The following is a 14,607-nucleotide window of genomic DNA, read 5'->3' on the forward strand; positions in this document are numbered from 1 at the left end:
AAAAAAAAAAAAAAAATCAAGAAGAGGAGCTTAACTAAATGGTTTTACAGCTTCCAAGCAGCTGAGCACTCTTTGGAAAGGTGCTAGCAGTGCTGGCATTTCAATTCCTCCCCCTTTCCCAGCCCAGCCTCAAACACTTCTAAATTTACAGTGAGATGTTATTTTATATGTCTAGGTACGACCCCAGCCTTTTAAGAACAGTCTTCAAACGCACAAAAAAATTACACCAATCTTTACAGCCTAGCACAGTTTTGTTTGATCTCTTCCAGGAAGATGCTTCATGGGCGAGGAGGAATAGTGGGTGTCTTTACTCCCACTTTATAGCAGTCATCTCCAGATTTTTTTTTTTTGTATTTTTCTGAAGCTGGAAACGGGGAGAGACAGTCAGACAGACTCCCGCATGCGCCCGACCGGGATCCACCCGGCACGCCCACCAGGGGCAACGCTCTGCCCACCAGGGGGCGATGCTCTGCCCCACCGGGGCGTTGCTCTGCCGCGACCAGAGCCACTCTAGCTCCTGGGGCAGATGCCAAGGAGCCATCCCCAGCGCCCGGGCCATCTTTGCTCCAATGGAGCCTTGTCTGCGGGAGGGGAAGAGAGAGACAGAGGAAGGAGGGGGGGGGTGGAGAAGCAAATGGGTGCTTCTCCTATGTGCCCTGGCCGGGAATTGAACCCGGGTCCCCCACACGCCAGGCCGACGCTCTACCGCTGAGCCAACCGGCCAGGGCCCATCTCCAGATTTTTAAGTCTTGAGCCCCAACTTTCTTTTTTGAGCTTGAAGTGGCTTTCCATACATCAGTACTGGACATCACAGGTTCCTCAAACACCTTAGGTCCAAAATGGAATTCATCTCTTCCCAAAGCAGTTTTTGTTGTTATGTATTCCTCCAAGCTTAGGGGCCTTGAAAATTATCCTTGACTTCTCATTCCTCACTTTCTGAATCTTCAAGATTTGTTCATTCATCCTCCAACAAATGTAAGGGCTTTATTCTCCTGCTTGATTTTCTTAGAAAATATGTTGATTTTTTTTTTTGGTGCCATTTTCCAGATTTAAGTGTAATGTTTGTAGAGGTAATAATTTATTTAGAAAATGAACATAAAAAGAAGGTAATCATTCACCCACCAGCAGATGATAGCTTTTATTTTCCTGTGTTGCTTGTATTTAAAATAAAAACAACACAACTTACATACTTGGGAACAAATATATGGAACTGTTATATCTTGATTTGTTTTTCACCTATTTAGGAGTATTTTTCATGCCACTAACAATTCTCAAGTAGCATTGTCATTAAACCCCGGCATAGCACTCAGAACTTAAAAACATCTCACAATTACTGGGCTGTTAAGGTGCTCTCAAGTTGTTGCTAAATAACTGATAGTTATTTTCGTACATGAATCTTTGTCTGAATCTGATTATTATTAGGTCAGAGTTTCTAGAAATGGAACATTATTTTCTGTGAAGGTTAGCACCTGTTTACCTCCCAGCTGTGCCTCATCCTGTCTTGTTGCAGTCTACCAACATTGTAGGTTGCTGTTCAGAATAAAAAAAAGTCTGCCTATTCCAGGGCTCCGCCTTGTTTTCATTTGCATTTTTTTTTTTTATGTACTACTGGCAAAGTAGAATATTTTTTAAAATGTCTTCTATGCCACATATTTACAGAATAGTGTAATCTGGACCTGAGTTCAGTCCTGAAATGCACACCCTGGTTCTCACTCCAGGGCCAGCTGCTACCTGTTTTCTTGAATTCTCACCCCGTTGGCGTTCACCTCTTGGATTCTTATTCGAAAATCAGCTTTATTGATGTATATAGTTCACGTAGTATTCAATTCACTCATTTAAAATATACAAGCAAAAGATGTTTAGCATATTCACAGGGGGCATCATGCATCACCACGGTCTAATTTTAGAACATGTTCAAACTCCCAAAAGGAACTCCGTTCCCACGAGCAGTCACGTTCTCTGTCTCTCCATCTCTCCCACATCCAGCTCTAAGCAACTGGTCCCATTCTTTTCGTCCTCAGCACCCAGCACGGAGTCAGAGTCGGTGAAGGAGTGAAATGTGACTGAGCAGCCTATGCAGGCTCTCTAAACACCGGGGACCTGTTGGCTCCATCTCCTCCTGGAGCCCAGATCGGGGTCAGACAGGCCGAGCAGAGTGCGCGCGGCAGCAGTGGGCAGAAAGAGGACTTGAGAGTACAGGGTGGGTGTGCACTTGAACGACGGGCGCCCGCGGGGTTGGGGGCGACGCCATGCATGAAGGATGCGAGAATGGCAGCGGCCACGCGCCCGGGGTGTGTCCCTGGCAGGGCCGGACCCGGGGTCCTATAAGGGTCGTTGCGAGATGTTAGCTGTTCGCTGGGTGCTGTCGGGGCCGCTCCTGCCCGCCAGGCTTTCGCTTGGGCGGCGGCCTCGCCCGGACCGGTGGGCGTGGCCGGCCGGCTGGGGGGCGAAGGTGGGCTCCGCGCGGGGGGAGATCCGGAGGGGCGGGGGCAGGCCCGAGCGGCGCATGCGCGCTGCATTGTTTTGACTGAAAATGCCGTCTGTTTCGAAAGCCGCGGCGGCGGCGCTGAGCGGGTCCCCCCCGCAGACTGAGAAGCCGACCCACTACAGGTCAGTGTCCCTGCCGCCGCGGTGGGGACCGGAGCGGGGCGGGGGAGGCCCTGTGCGTCCCTGGCCCGCGCCCCCGCGCCTCTGGGCCTGGGTGCCGCCGCCGGGTGCGGCCTGGGGCCCCGTGCCGCCCCCGTCCCCCCGCCCCCCTCGCCATCCCGGGCCTCCGCGGCACCCGGCCTCAGCCCGCGCGGCGCCTGGGCTCCGAGCTGGTGGCCCACCATCCGACTCGGGCTGCCACTGCCAGAGGTCGGGAGTCGGCGCCCAGGGTCTGGGGTGGCACCTGGGCTTGGAGCTGGGGAACGCGCCGGGGCTCCGGGGTCTACGCGCCTCTGTTTGGGGATCGGGGACCGAGCCTGGGGTCGTGGGGAGGCGCCGAGAATGTTCCTGGAACCCGGGGTGGGGGGCCGCACCTGGGCTCCAGGGTGGGCGGCCATCTGGACTACGGTTGCCTACGCCTGCGGTCTGAGATGTCACTTTGGCTTTGGGTTGGCGTGCCTGAGGTCCCGGTGTCGCGCCTGAAGTTGGGAGTCGCGTCCGTGGGCGGGATGGGGGTTACGCATGGGTTCTAGGGGATAGCTCCTGAGGTCTGGAAAGGCTCCCGGGCTCGGAGCGGGGAGGCGTCTGTCTGGGATCAGCTAGAATCGGAGTGGCAGTCGCGCCTGGGGTCAAGGATGGGAGTGCTGCGCCTGGGGATCCTTGTTTGGGTTCTGGGGGGTCGCGCCTGAGGTTGCGGATAGTGCCTGGGTTGGGTCACCCCTGCCTGAGATCCGAGGAACGCACCTGTGCTGGGGGCGGGGTCTTGCGGCCAGAGGGACTTGGAGTGAGGGGTCGCGTCTGGGGTCGGGGTCGCGCTTGGGGTCAGGGATGGGGGCTGTGCCTGGTATCGGAGGTGGCACCTGGGCTTGGAGGACGGGGTGCGGCTGGGGTCGCCGTGTCGAGTCTGTGGTCGGGATGGGGGGATGTGCATGGGGTCTAGGGTGTCGCGCTTGAAGTCTGGGAAACGCGCCCGGGCTCAGGAAGGGGCGGGGCGGGGCGACAGTCTGGAGCTATCCGGATTCGGAATGGGGTTTGCGCCTGGGGTCGCGTTGCTCTGGGCCTGTGGGGTCAGGTTTCCCTCCACCCCACCCCACCCCGCCCACGAGTTTCCCCGCTGCCCGCCGGCGGCGGTGGCGGCGAAAGCGACCCGCAACGCTGTTTGTCTTTTTAGGTATCTAAAGGAGTTTAGGACAGAGCAGTGCTCCCTGTTTGTGCAGCACAAGTGCACCCAGCACAGGCCATTTACCTGTTTCCATTGGCATTTCCTAAATCAGCGTCGGCGCAGACCGCTCCGCAGGCGCGACGGCACCTTCAACTACAGCCCGGACGTATACTGCTCTAAGTACGACGAGGCCAGTGGCGTGTGCCCCGACGGCGACGAGTGAGTGTGTGTGTGTGTATGTGTGTGTGTGTGTATGTGTTGGGGGAGGAGGGTGCGGGGAGTGCTGACTTCCAGGGAACAGCTACTGCTCTGCCACTCGACTTGGCCTTGCCGTGCTGGGCCGACCCCTGGTTCTTTCAGCACCTGTTATACCTGTAAGGGGTGGGGGAGGGGATCCTACCTTTACTCTGAAGGTTTTCCTGTGACCGGGACTGGGGGGGGGGGGGGGCGCATTTCCCTATCTTTAGGCCAGTGGGGAAGGGCTCTGTGTATCTCAGGAAAAAACCTTGTATGGTTCAAACCGAATTTGCTTCACTTTCCACTTTTGATTGCCACTCAGTTTTCCAATTTCTTGCATTAGAACCAGCCCAAATGAGGTACAGCTGTTCGGTTTAGGGCCATTTTTGTAGCTGTCCATTTGTTTTTGTAACAAGAGAGCTTGTTAGAATGTGTATGGACACTATGCAAATATATCTGGGATGTTACCTTTTTATGCTGCTTACACTTTTAATTTTTTTAAATAGCAGTTTTATTTGCAGACTATCATTTATGCAGCACTTTTTAAGTTTAGGAAATCAAGGTTTTGTTTAGGTTGACTTTTTTTTTTTTTTAACTAGTTTCCTAATGGTGTTGTGAACAGATGTCTTTATTTTGAAATATAGGGTGGGGCAAAATTGGTTTACAGTTGTGAGGATGGGAAACACAAAGTTTATTCTTGTATTATTACTTATTGTATTTATTTTTTATACAAATAACCGTAAACCTGTTCTTACCCCACCCTGTATGTTGCATGGGAAAACAGGAAGAGTAGTCAGCTTGTATATTCATAGACAGATTTAGTGGCAGGTTTGCTTTTTTCCTGTGGGCTCTTTGATGGGGTTGGGGTGTTCATTTCTGCCAAGAGGTAGAGTGACATCACTGTCCTAGGACTCTGTAAATATAAAGAACAGCTTGTTCAGCTTCTGTCTGGAAGGGGCTCTGATTTGGGGAAGGTCTTCAGGCTCCATCTCTTGATCATCTGAAGCAGAGGTCGGGAACCTAAGGCTCATGAGCCAGAGATGTGGCTCTTTTGGTGGCTACATCTGGCTCGCAGACAAATCTTTAATAAAAAAATAATATTAAAAATATAAAACATTCTCATGTATTACAATCCATTCATTTCCTACTGTTCATGTTCATGGTTGTGGGTGCTGGAGCCAATCACAGCTGTCCTCTGGGACAACACCAAATTTTTATTGGATAATGCCTAACATACACGGGTCGTTGTATTGTTCTCACGGAATTACATTTTAAAATATGTGGCGTTCATGGCTCTCTCAGCCAAAAAGGTTCCCAACTCCTGATCTGAAGGGAGAGGATTCTCCAAGTGTGCTCTCTTTTGAAGACAATTTTTACCACCACCCCCCCCACACACACACACACATGGAGACTGGTGTGTCTGTTTTCCTTCATTTTCCAAAATGCTTAGGCCAGGGAATCAATTTTTACTCTGTGGTGATTTTTTATAAACTTTATACACTTACTGAAAGGTATTTTGTTGAAGACCAGCTAGTTCCATAGTGTTTTTGTTAAGGCGTTTGAAGTCTGTTGAAATAATGTAGCCATCTCCACTAAGGTTAAGATTGTTATATTTCTGTGAAGTTTGAAGTGCCTTTTAAAATGCTTCTTGAGCCTATGTTTTCTGCAACTGGATCTTTAGAAGAGAGACATTTTTGTCTACCTGAGATCTGTTATCAGGTCCCCCATTTCCCTTGGTCATGTCAATTACCTACCCAGACCTGAATCGCCCTGCTGCTTGACCTTGGTGCTGTCTGACCCTGTCCCAGAGTCCAATATGGAGGATTAAGTGGCAGTATTCACTGGCGATGCTTTTAATGCATGATAAGAAAGCATGTTTGAACAGCTATCTAGGGTCCCAGATTCTGGATGTCCTGGTGTTGACTGGGCTCACTGCTGGGTATGGGTGTGGAGTCCAGTTCTTATGGAATGCAGAGTGCTGCAGTGAACACCTACCTGAAGCTGGTTGTTTTAAGCTGGGTTAAAATAGCAATCAAGTAATATGCAATCATTAAATAAATTAATCATAAAATATTAACTATTATTAAGATAAAAATATTAGTGTTATCTAAATGGCATGCAGGTTTTCACTGAGAAATATAAGTAGGACCAAAATACCTGTCTGACGTTTTCTGTTTTGGATGCATTCTGTGTACATCTATCTGTACACAGTAAGAAAGTCACATGTATCTTACTAAAGATTTTGTAACTTCTAGTGAGGACATGTGATGACTTGCTTCAACCCTTTAGGATGAGTTTGACAGCCAAGCATCTCCCCGGGGGATCTCTCCTTAGTCATTATTGCTCACTCCCTGGGAGAGGGACTTTTCTATCACCTACAAATGGAATGCCTTGGAATCTCTCCTGCTGAATTAGATATTCTGGTCCATGAAGGGTTGCCATGGAATCTGTAAATAGATACTATCTTTCAGAGCAAGAACAGGGTCTTCCTTTTATTCATTGGTTCTTGAAATATCTATTTTGAGTGTTTTTATTACCAACCTAGTCTTTTAAAACGTGAATACATTTGTATCAAGGAACAAAGACGCATCAGCCAACCTTTCAGTCAAGTGACAGAAGCATCCATGTTCTTGGCACTGGCTGGGGCCACCATGGGGCTGAGCCATAGGTCAGGACGGGATGGGGACAGCAGGAGGGTTGACACACCTGCCATCACCTTCCTCTAGTGGCCTCTCCCCTGCTGTCACACCCCCACTGTCACCCTTTTCCCTTGGTGGACAGCCACCCTCTCCACTCTTACCATCACCCCACATCCCAGTGGTGCCCTTCCTTGATGTCACTCCCCCACTCCCGCTGTCACCTCTGGGGAGCCTCCCCCACTGTCATCACCCCCTCTCCATGGGCACACCCTGCTGTCATCCCTTTTCCTTGGCAGGCAAGTTGGTCACCCTTTTGCACCCCTTTCCCAGTGACCCCTTCCCCTGCTGTAACCCCCTTTCATTGGCAGGTGGTCAGTCTCCTCAGCTGTCACACACTCCCCTCCGTGGACATTCTCCCTGTCACCTTTGGGTGGCCTTTTGCTATCACCCCGCCACTTCAGTTACTACCCCTTTTCCTCTTAACCACCATACCCCTCCTTCTGTGGCCTTCGCTGCCGCTGTCACGTCCCAGCTGCCAGGCGCCCGCTGCCACACCCCTTTCTTGGTGAGGCAGAGGGGCCCCCCCTTTGGCCGGGAGGGTTCCCTCTGCTCTGGAGTCCGGCGGTCCTCCCTTTCCCACTGCTCTTTGTTCTGGTGGACACGCCCTTTCCCACGATTGGCCGTCTGGGTCACGTGCGCCTCGCCCCTCCCCCGTGGGAACTGGTCTCCCTGCGGCGCGGCTGGACGGCCAAACCTGCCGACAAAGAGTTGGCGGTGCAGAAAACCACTTCCGAACCTGGGGTCGGGCCCAGCTCCCCAGAGTCCGTGTTCCCACCTGGGCGGATCCAACTCAGGTATTTCTTCGGCTGGGGCTCCAGGAAGCGACTTTTGTCCAGCGGCTTCAGGGGGTCCAGCCACATCCTGAAAGCGGCACCGGGTGTGGACAGCCCTGGGACCCGCGCTAGTCCTGCTCCTGGCGCGCCCAGGGCTGCTCCTGGCCTTTGCCCCTGGAACCCAGGTGTGGTCGGCACCTCTCGCTACAGAGTACTGCGCGTGCTCTCAGTACTCGTCAGGCATTTTTGGGCGTCGATTCTGACATAAAAAACAAAAACAAAAAACCTCCCAGGGGTCTAAGGTCCCCTCCAGCGGAACATTTTTATTAGAAAGCAGTTCAGGCGATCCCCAACTATATGTGTATGCTAAGTAAATTCTCTTTCTTCGGTTAACCCTTCTCCTGCTCTAGACAGCAGACCCCCACAATTACAAATATTCTTATTTTAGTAAGAAATGGGCCCACTTGTCTGTGGTGTCACTTTCCCGGGTTACTCTAGAGATCTGCCTTATTCTTTGCAGGGCTTCCTGCTATTTCTCCCCACAGGTCCCTCCCTGGTGGCACAGGCCTTTCGGTGGGCCAGTGATGTGTGACTCGGTGGGCTTTCCCTTGTGACTCTGGGTGTGCTTGTAGAAGCTTGTTGACATAGAGAAACCTTTCTATGTGTCCAAGGTTTAGTGTGCCTGCTGTACCATACTTGTGTTTAGTCTGGCCTGTCTGTCAAAAGATGCCTTTGCAGTGTTTAAATATTTTTTTAAAATTTTTGTTTATTGATCTTAGAGAGGAAGGGAAAGTGAGAGAGAGACAAACATCAATCTGTTCCTCTGTGTGCCGACTGGGGATGGAACTGGCAACCTTTGTGTATTGGGATGATGCTCTACCAACCCAGCCATCTGGCAAGGGCTGCAGTGTTTAATTTTTAAAAGTTGAATGTCTTAGGATCTGAGGTTTAGGTGGAAGTTCATTCTCTTCAGGGTGGTTATAAACTTGTTGCTTAAACATTTTATGAGTGTACTCTGCTTGTGCTTTTGGGGTAAGGTGAAAGCCAAGGGCAGGTAGAACGTTAGAGCATAATACCTAATAGTCCAGGGCTACTTACAGACTAGAAGAAAACACACACTTTTTGGTTACAGAGTAGCCAGCTTAAGAGAATTACAATCAGGTGACTAAATTGGATCTGTAAGAGACCCATTGAAAAATGTTAAAAACCCTGAATAATTGCAGCATTTCAATTCCTCCTGCTTTGGGTGAAGGGTTGGGGACAGAGATAGTGACCAGGAGAAATGCCTGGTATGGGAAGATCAGGTGCCCCTTGGAGGCTAGTGGAGAGAGATGGTTTCTGTGCTTGGAGAGGGTGGTACCTCCTTCCTTTTGGATGCCGAGGAAGGAGGTATACTTATTGCTGGATCTGATGCTCTATTTTAGGGACTAATGAGGAGTCACTGTCTTGGCTCAGGAAGCCAGAGGTTGCAGGGCACAGGGCTGAACAGATAAACATGGTCAACATGGGGGGTGACCTGGCAACCCCCCCTCCCAGTGTCTGAGGGGGGAGACAGTGAGATGACTCACTAGCTTCTCACAAGCTCTACCTTTTCATATCGCCCATTCAACCTCCTGACCGCCGACTCTGCTCCCTGTCCCAGTTATATGTGGCACACAGGTCTTTCTGCCTTTGCTCATTTTCCAAACCCCTATCTGGTTGCTCGATTCTGTTCATTTTGTACCTCAGTCATTTCTGCGCTTGTCCTGCTCTCCCACCTGTGCCCAAGCTCCAAGGCCTGACTGGAAGGGTGTCCCTGTGACAATGAATCGCTCAGAGACCAGATGCTCCGAGGGGCCGAGGAGAGGCAACAACCCGGCTCACAGACCGAAGGATTGAAGCCCCGTCCCCAGCCTCACTCAGATATTTATTAGCCAGTACAAAAAACTCAAGGAAACAGAAGAAGTTTTCAGGGGGTGAAGTAAAGGACAAGGAACATGCTGACTGCTAATAGTCTAAACATTTTGTTGTTGCTGAATCTTCTCCTGCTGTTTGGCTGTTTCCAGCACAGGGTCAGAGAGGCCCCTGGACTCTCATCAGCTCAGGGCTTTCACCCTGGGGCGCCTCTCTGCCTCTAATTGTTTACTTAACTCTGCAAGTCTTCACAGTATATTCCTATGGAAGGGGGTTAGCTTGAATGTCCTTCTCCACTCAGTGGGTCTCCTGGACCGGCCGCTGGACCAGCAGCATCAGCATCACTTGAGAACTCGCCCTCCAGGTGATTCTGATGCATGTTCCAGTGTGGGAGCCACGGCCCGGCCCGGTCTGGCTCACAGGTGGATATTAATGTGCAGTGGATTTGAGTTTGGTAGCCACCTTGGTCTCGTACATAAACTGATCTTGGTGTGCAGTGGGTCTGAGTTTGGTGGGGTCTGCTTTCGTTTCAGGTGAGAGTTACTAGACGGAAAGGGACAATTTCAGGCTCTCTCGGTTACATATCAGCTTTCCTATTTAAAAAAAAGGTAAAATAATAATAAAGATAGATTCTTAGTGAGGGGGACAGTCCCGAGCCCCTGCCGTGTCCTCCCTGTCCCTCCCCTGCTGGTTCAGTGGTTCCACATCATCGTGGTGGAGCTATGTCTGGTGCCCGGCATCTACTCCTGCACCACGCCATTATGGAACCCTGTTTTAATTAACACTGTTTGGGCCACTGATTATTGTGGATAAGTTTGAGAACTATGGATGTCACCCTGAATTTGGCAAATGCTGTAGGGCTGGCGGTGGCCCCGGGTATGGATGTATAACTGAGTTACTCCCGCTGCAAGGAGGAAGCTGCACGTGGTGTTGGGCTGACCCTTGGGGTCTCTTCAACCTCTTCTGTGCCCCAGGAGGGGGCCTGTCTTTGTCACTGGGTTTTCTCTGAGGTTGTCCCTTTCACCTCTTAAATGTTCTGACGGTGAAGCTGTTTTCTTCTTGTTAAATGTTCTGTATTTTAAGGTCAGTTCATGTTTTAACTCGTGAAGGTGTGATGACTTGCTCCGAGTGAAATGGTAGTACCTCTTTGGTGCTCAGTGCTGGGGATCAGGAGGCCTTGGTCTGGCTCTGGTTGCCATGGCAATGGTACTAGAGGGGAAAAAAGATGCTCAGTGCTACCCTGAGGGACCTTGAGGGAACAAATGAAAGTTTAGATTTAACATTAGGGAAGTCAGGAGCCCTCTGCGGTGCCTGTTGCCGCTGCGCAGCCTGGGTTCTGTGGAGAAACGGTCACGGCTGCTTCGCTCTGGAGTGCGGTCCCCTCTCCCCAGACTCTAGGGTTCTCGTGCTGAACTTGTGGCCGATGCAGAAGTAGTTCTGTAGATTGAAACTGTCTTTGTAAAATGGTGGCTTTCCTATTAGCTTAAGTTGTTTTACTTTATTTTTTTAATGTTAAAACATACATAGAGTTGACTATTTTAGCTTTTTTAAGCATACAGTTCAGTGGGATTAAGTCCATTCACGTTGTTGTACAGCCAGTATCACCATCTATCCCCAGAGCTTTTCCATATTTAAAGTGAATTCTGTCCCCATTAAACATTTGCTCCTTCCATAATTTTATAAAGATTTTAATTACTGATTTGAGAGAATGAGAGAGAGAGAGAGAGAGAGAGAGGTGGGAGGAGAGGGAAGCATCAACTGTAGTAGTTGCTTCTCGTATGTGCCTTGACCGGGCAAGCCTGGGGTCTTGAAAAGGTGACCTCAGCATTCCAGATCGATGCTTTATCCACTGTGCTACCACAGGTCAGGCAGACATTTCTTTCTTTCTTTTTTTTTTCTTTTTTTTTTTTCATTTTTCTGAAGCTGGAAACAGGGAGAGACAGTCAGACAGACTCCCGCATGCGCCCAACCGGGATCCACCCGGCACGCCCACCAGGGGCGACGCTCTGCCCACCAGGGGGCGATGCTCTGCCCCTCCTGGGCGTCGCCATGTTGCGACCAGAGCCACTCTAGCACCTGAGGCAGAGGCCACAGAGCCATCCCCAGCGCCTGGGCCATCTTTGCTCCAATGGAGCCTTGGCTGCGGGAGGGGAAGAGAGAGACAGAGAGGAAAGCGTGGCGGAGGGGTGGAGAAGCAAATGGGCGCTTCTCCTGTGTACCCTGGCCGGGAATCAAACCCGGGTCCTCCGCACGCTAGGCCGACGCTCTACCGCTGAGCCAACCGGCCAGGGCCATTTCTTTCTTTTTTAAGTGCACATGTGTTTGCACTCGCGAGACAGACAGGGAGAGAGATGAGAAGCATCAACTCATAGTTGTGGCACTTGAGTTGTTCATTGATTGCTTTCTCATATGTGCCTTGACTGGGGGCTCCAGTCAAAAGCAAACATTTTTTTTTTAGAGATACAGAGAGAGAGAGGGATAGATAGGGACAGACAGACAGGAATGGGGAGAGATGAGAAGCATCAATCATCATTTTTTGTTGTGACACCTTAGTTGTTCATTGATTGCTTTCTCATATGTGTCTTGACCGTGGGCCTTCAGTGGACCGAGTAACCCTTTGCTCGAGCCAGCGACCTTGGGTCCAAGCTGGTGAGCTTTGCTCAAACCAGATGAGCCTGCGCTTAAGCTGGTGACCTCGGGATCTTGAACCTGGATCCTCTGCATCCCAGTCCGATGCTCTGTCCTCTGCGTCACCGCCTGGTCAGGCCAAACATTTTTTTTTTAAAGGTTTTATTTATTGCCTTACCAGGTGGCAATATATAAAGTGAATAGAGTGTCAACCTGGGACATTGAGGACCCAGGTGCTAATCCCCAAGGTTACCAGCTTGAGTGTGGGCTGACCAGCTTGAGCGTAGGGTCACTGGCTTGAGCATGGGATCGTAGACGTGACCTCATGGTTGCTAGCTTGAGCCCAAGGTCTCTGGCTTGAGCAAGGGGTCACTGGCTCAGCTGGAGCCCCTCAGTCAAGGCACATATGAGAAGCAATCAAAGAACGCCTAAAGTGTTGGAATTACGAGTTGATGTTTCTCATCTCTCTATCTTCCTATCTGTCACTGTTTCTTTTTTTTTTTTTACAGAGACAGAGAGAGTCAGAGAGAGGGATAGACAGGGACAGAGAGACAGGAACGGAGAGATGAGAAGCATCAATCATTAGTTTTTCATTGCACATTGCGACACCTTAGTTGTTCATTGATTGCTTTCTCATATGTGCCTTGACCGTGGACCTTCAGCAAACCGAATAACCCCTTGCTCGAGCCAGCGACCTTGCATCCAAGCTGGCGAGCTTTTTGCTCAAGCCAGATGAGCCCGCACTCAAACTGGCAACCTTAGGGTCTCGAACCTGGGTCTTCCGCATCCCAGTCTGACGCTCTATCCATTGAGCCACCGCCTGGTCAGGCCTGTCACTGTTTCTGACTCTGCCTCTCTCTTGCTAAAAAAGAAAAAAAATTTTATTCATTGATTTTTTTTTAGAGAGAGGAGAGGAAGGCCGTGAGAGGAGTGGGAAGCATCAACTCATAGTTGCTTTTTGTATTTGCCTTGACCAGTCAAGCCCAGGTAAGCTCAGCATTTCAGGTCGACACTTGATCCACTGCTTAGCCACAAGTCAGGCCCATAATTTTTGATATAAGCAGATACATATGTATTCTTCTGTATATGTATGTGAAAAGTGGGGAGACGGGCCCTGTGTTCTAGGCCAGGTTCCCTGGTGTGGCAGAGGGTTCTCCATGAAACCCTCAACTTCCTGGGTGCCAGAAACTCAGTTACATATCAGTGCTGTTAAAGATACAGGGGAGGGCTTGGAGGAGCTTGAAATGTATAAAGCATATATAAATATTTAAAATAGCCTAGCCTGTGGTGGTGTAGTGAATAGAACGTCAACCTGGAGTACTGAGATGGCCAGTTTGAAACCCTGGGCTTGCCTGGCCAAGGCACATATGAGAAGTAAGCAAGGAACAACTAGAGTGAAGCAACTATGAGTTGATACTTCTCACTCCCCACTCCTTGTAAAATTAATCAGTAATTCTTATTAAAATGAAGTAAATATAACTTTATATTAGGGATTTTAGACAAGGGTGTATCAGTGCTAAATATAGTAAATATAATATTTGATCATTTCACTTATACTCTTAAAAACGTTTCTTGGAACTCCTTGTCAGGAACCTAAGGGAAACGGTTCCCTCTCTGGGGGCGTGTGGCGTGCCGTCCAGGCAGTCCCTGGGTAGTGAACGAGATAGCTCCTGAGATTTGTTCTTCAATTGGGTTTGTATGTCAGTGGGACAGGTGCATTTACCTGTTAATGCAGCTTAGATCGATGTTTGTCCTCACATAGTATTTATGTTTACCTTTCTGTGCATATAAATACTTAAATATTTTTGAATACAACCTAAAACAATCTTGGGTGATGCAGAAGATGATGGAGTTGTTGGAGAGGATAGGACTGGTGTTGGAGAGTCCAGGTTCAATTCTGCTGCTGGAGTCAGTTTCCTGAAGTCGGCATCGGGCGAAGTTTGTACAGAGCTTTTCTTCTGCTCATCCTGGACGGCCCTATAGCACCGCAGGCCTTCGGTAACGTGCAGTCAACTTCCGTGAACCTCTCTGTATCAGCACCTTGCTCCTGTAACTGTGCCGTTCCTGCTTCAATGAGAGGAAAAGCATCAGCTAACTCTTGTAGAAGACGTTTTTGTTTCTGGAGTTTTCTAGTCCCTGTTTTCTTCCCTAAATGCTGTCATCTGCTGCTCTATTTCCACGAGGTCTTCATTGGTTAGGTCTTCATTGGTTAGGTCTTCATTGGTTAGGAGTTGAGTAACTCTATGACATCATTTTCACTGATGTCCAGCAGTTGGTTACCAATAGCCCTTATGGTGCTTCATTTGTAAGTACCAGTTACTTAATTCGGATGTTTATAACTCAGGGACTTACTGTATGCACGTGTAATATTTCCTTTGTCATACTTACATATAGTGATATAGTAATAATTCTTTATGTTTTTTTTCTTTTCACGAAGTGAGGAACCAATTGTCTTGTAACCCTTCTCTATTTTCCACTTTTCCTTTTCCTCACGGGTCATTTGCGATTGTCATGACTGCCTGTATTCCGATGGAAGAATTGACCACATTTATTGAAAGAATTGCCTCTT

At 49.5% G+C, this 14,607-nt stretch overlaps 1 protein-coding gene across 5 annotated transcripts in view; it reads left to right on the forward strand.

Annotated features, from left to right (window-relative positions):
* The first annotated feature begins 2,468 nt into the window (after nucleotides 1–2,468).
* Nucleotides 2,469–14,607, forward strand: part of UNKL (unk like zinc finger) — a 48,408-nt gene continuing 36,269 nt past the window's right edge. Inside the window, exons 1-2 of one of the 5 annotated variants that reach the window (XM_066382983.1) lie at nucleotides 2,469–2,610; nucleotides 3,818–4,027. In XM_066382983.1, coding sequence (XP_066239080.1) covers nucleotides 2,534–2,610; nucleotides 3,818–4,027 — 287 coding nt within the window. In that variant the 5' untranslated portion in view covers nucleotides 2,469–2,533. Of the gene's footprint in view, nucleotides 2,611–3,817; nucleotides 4,028–7,405; nucleotides 7,539–14,607 lie in introns of those variants that run through there. The other 4 variants (XM_066382981.1, XM_066382979.1, XM_066382980.1 and 1 more) reach the window with 4 other exon arrangements.

The sequence above is a fragment of the Saccopteryx leptura genome, chromosome 4 (genome assembly GCF_036850995.1).
Source record: "Saccopteryx leptura isolate mSacLep1 chromosome 4, mSacLep1_pri_phased_curated, whole genome shotgun sequence".
In the NCBI taxonomy this organism is placed as follows: Eukaryota; Metazoa; Chordata; class Mammalia; order Chiroptera; family Emballonuridae; genus Saccopteryx; species Saccopteryx leptura.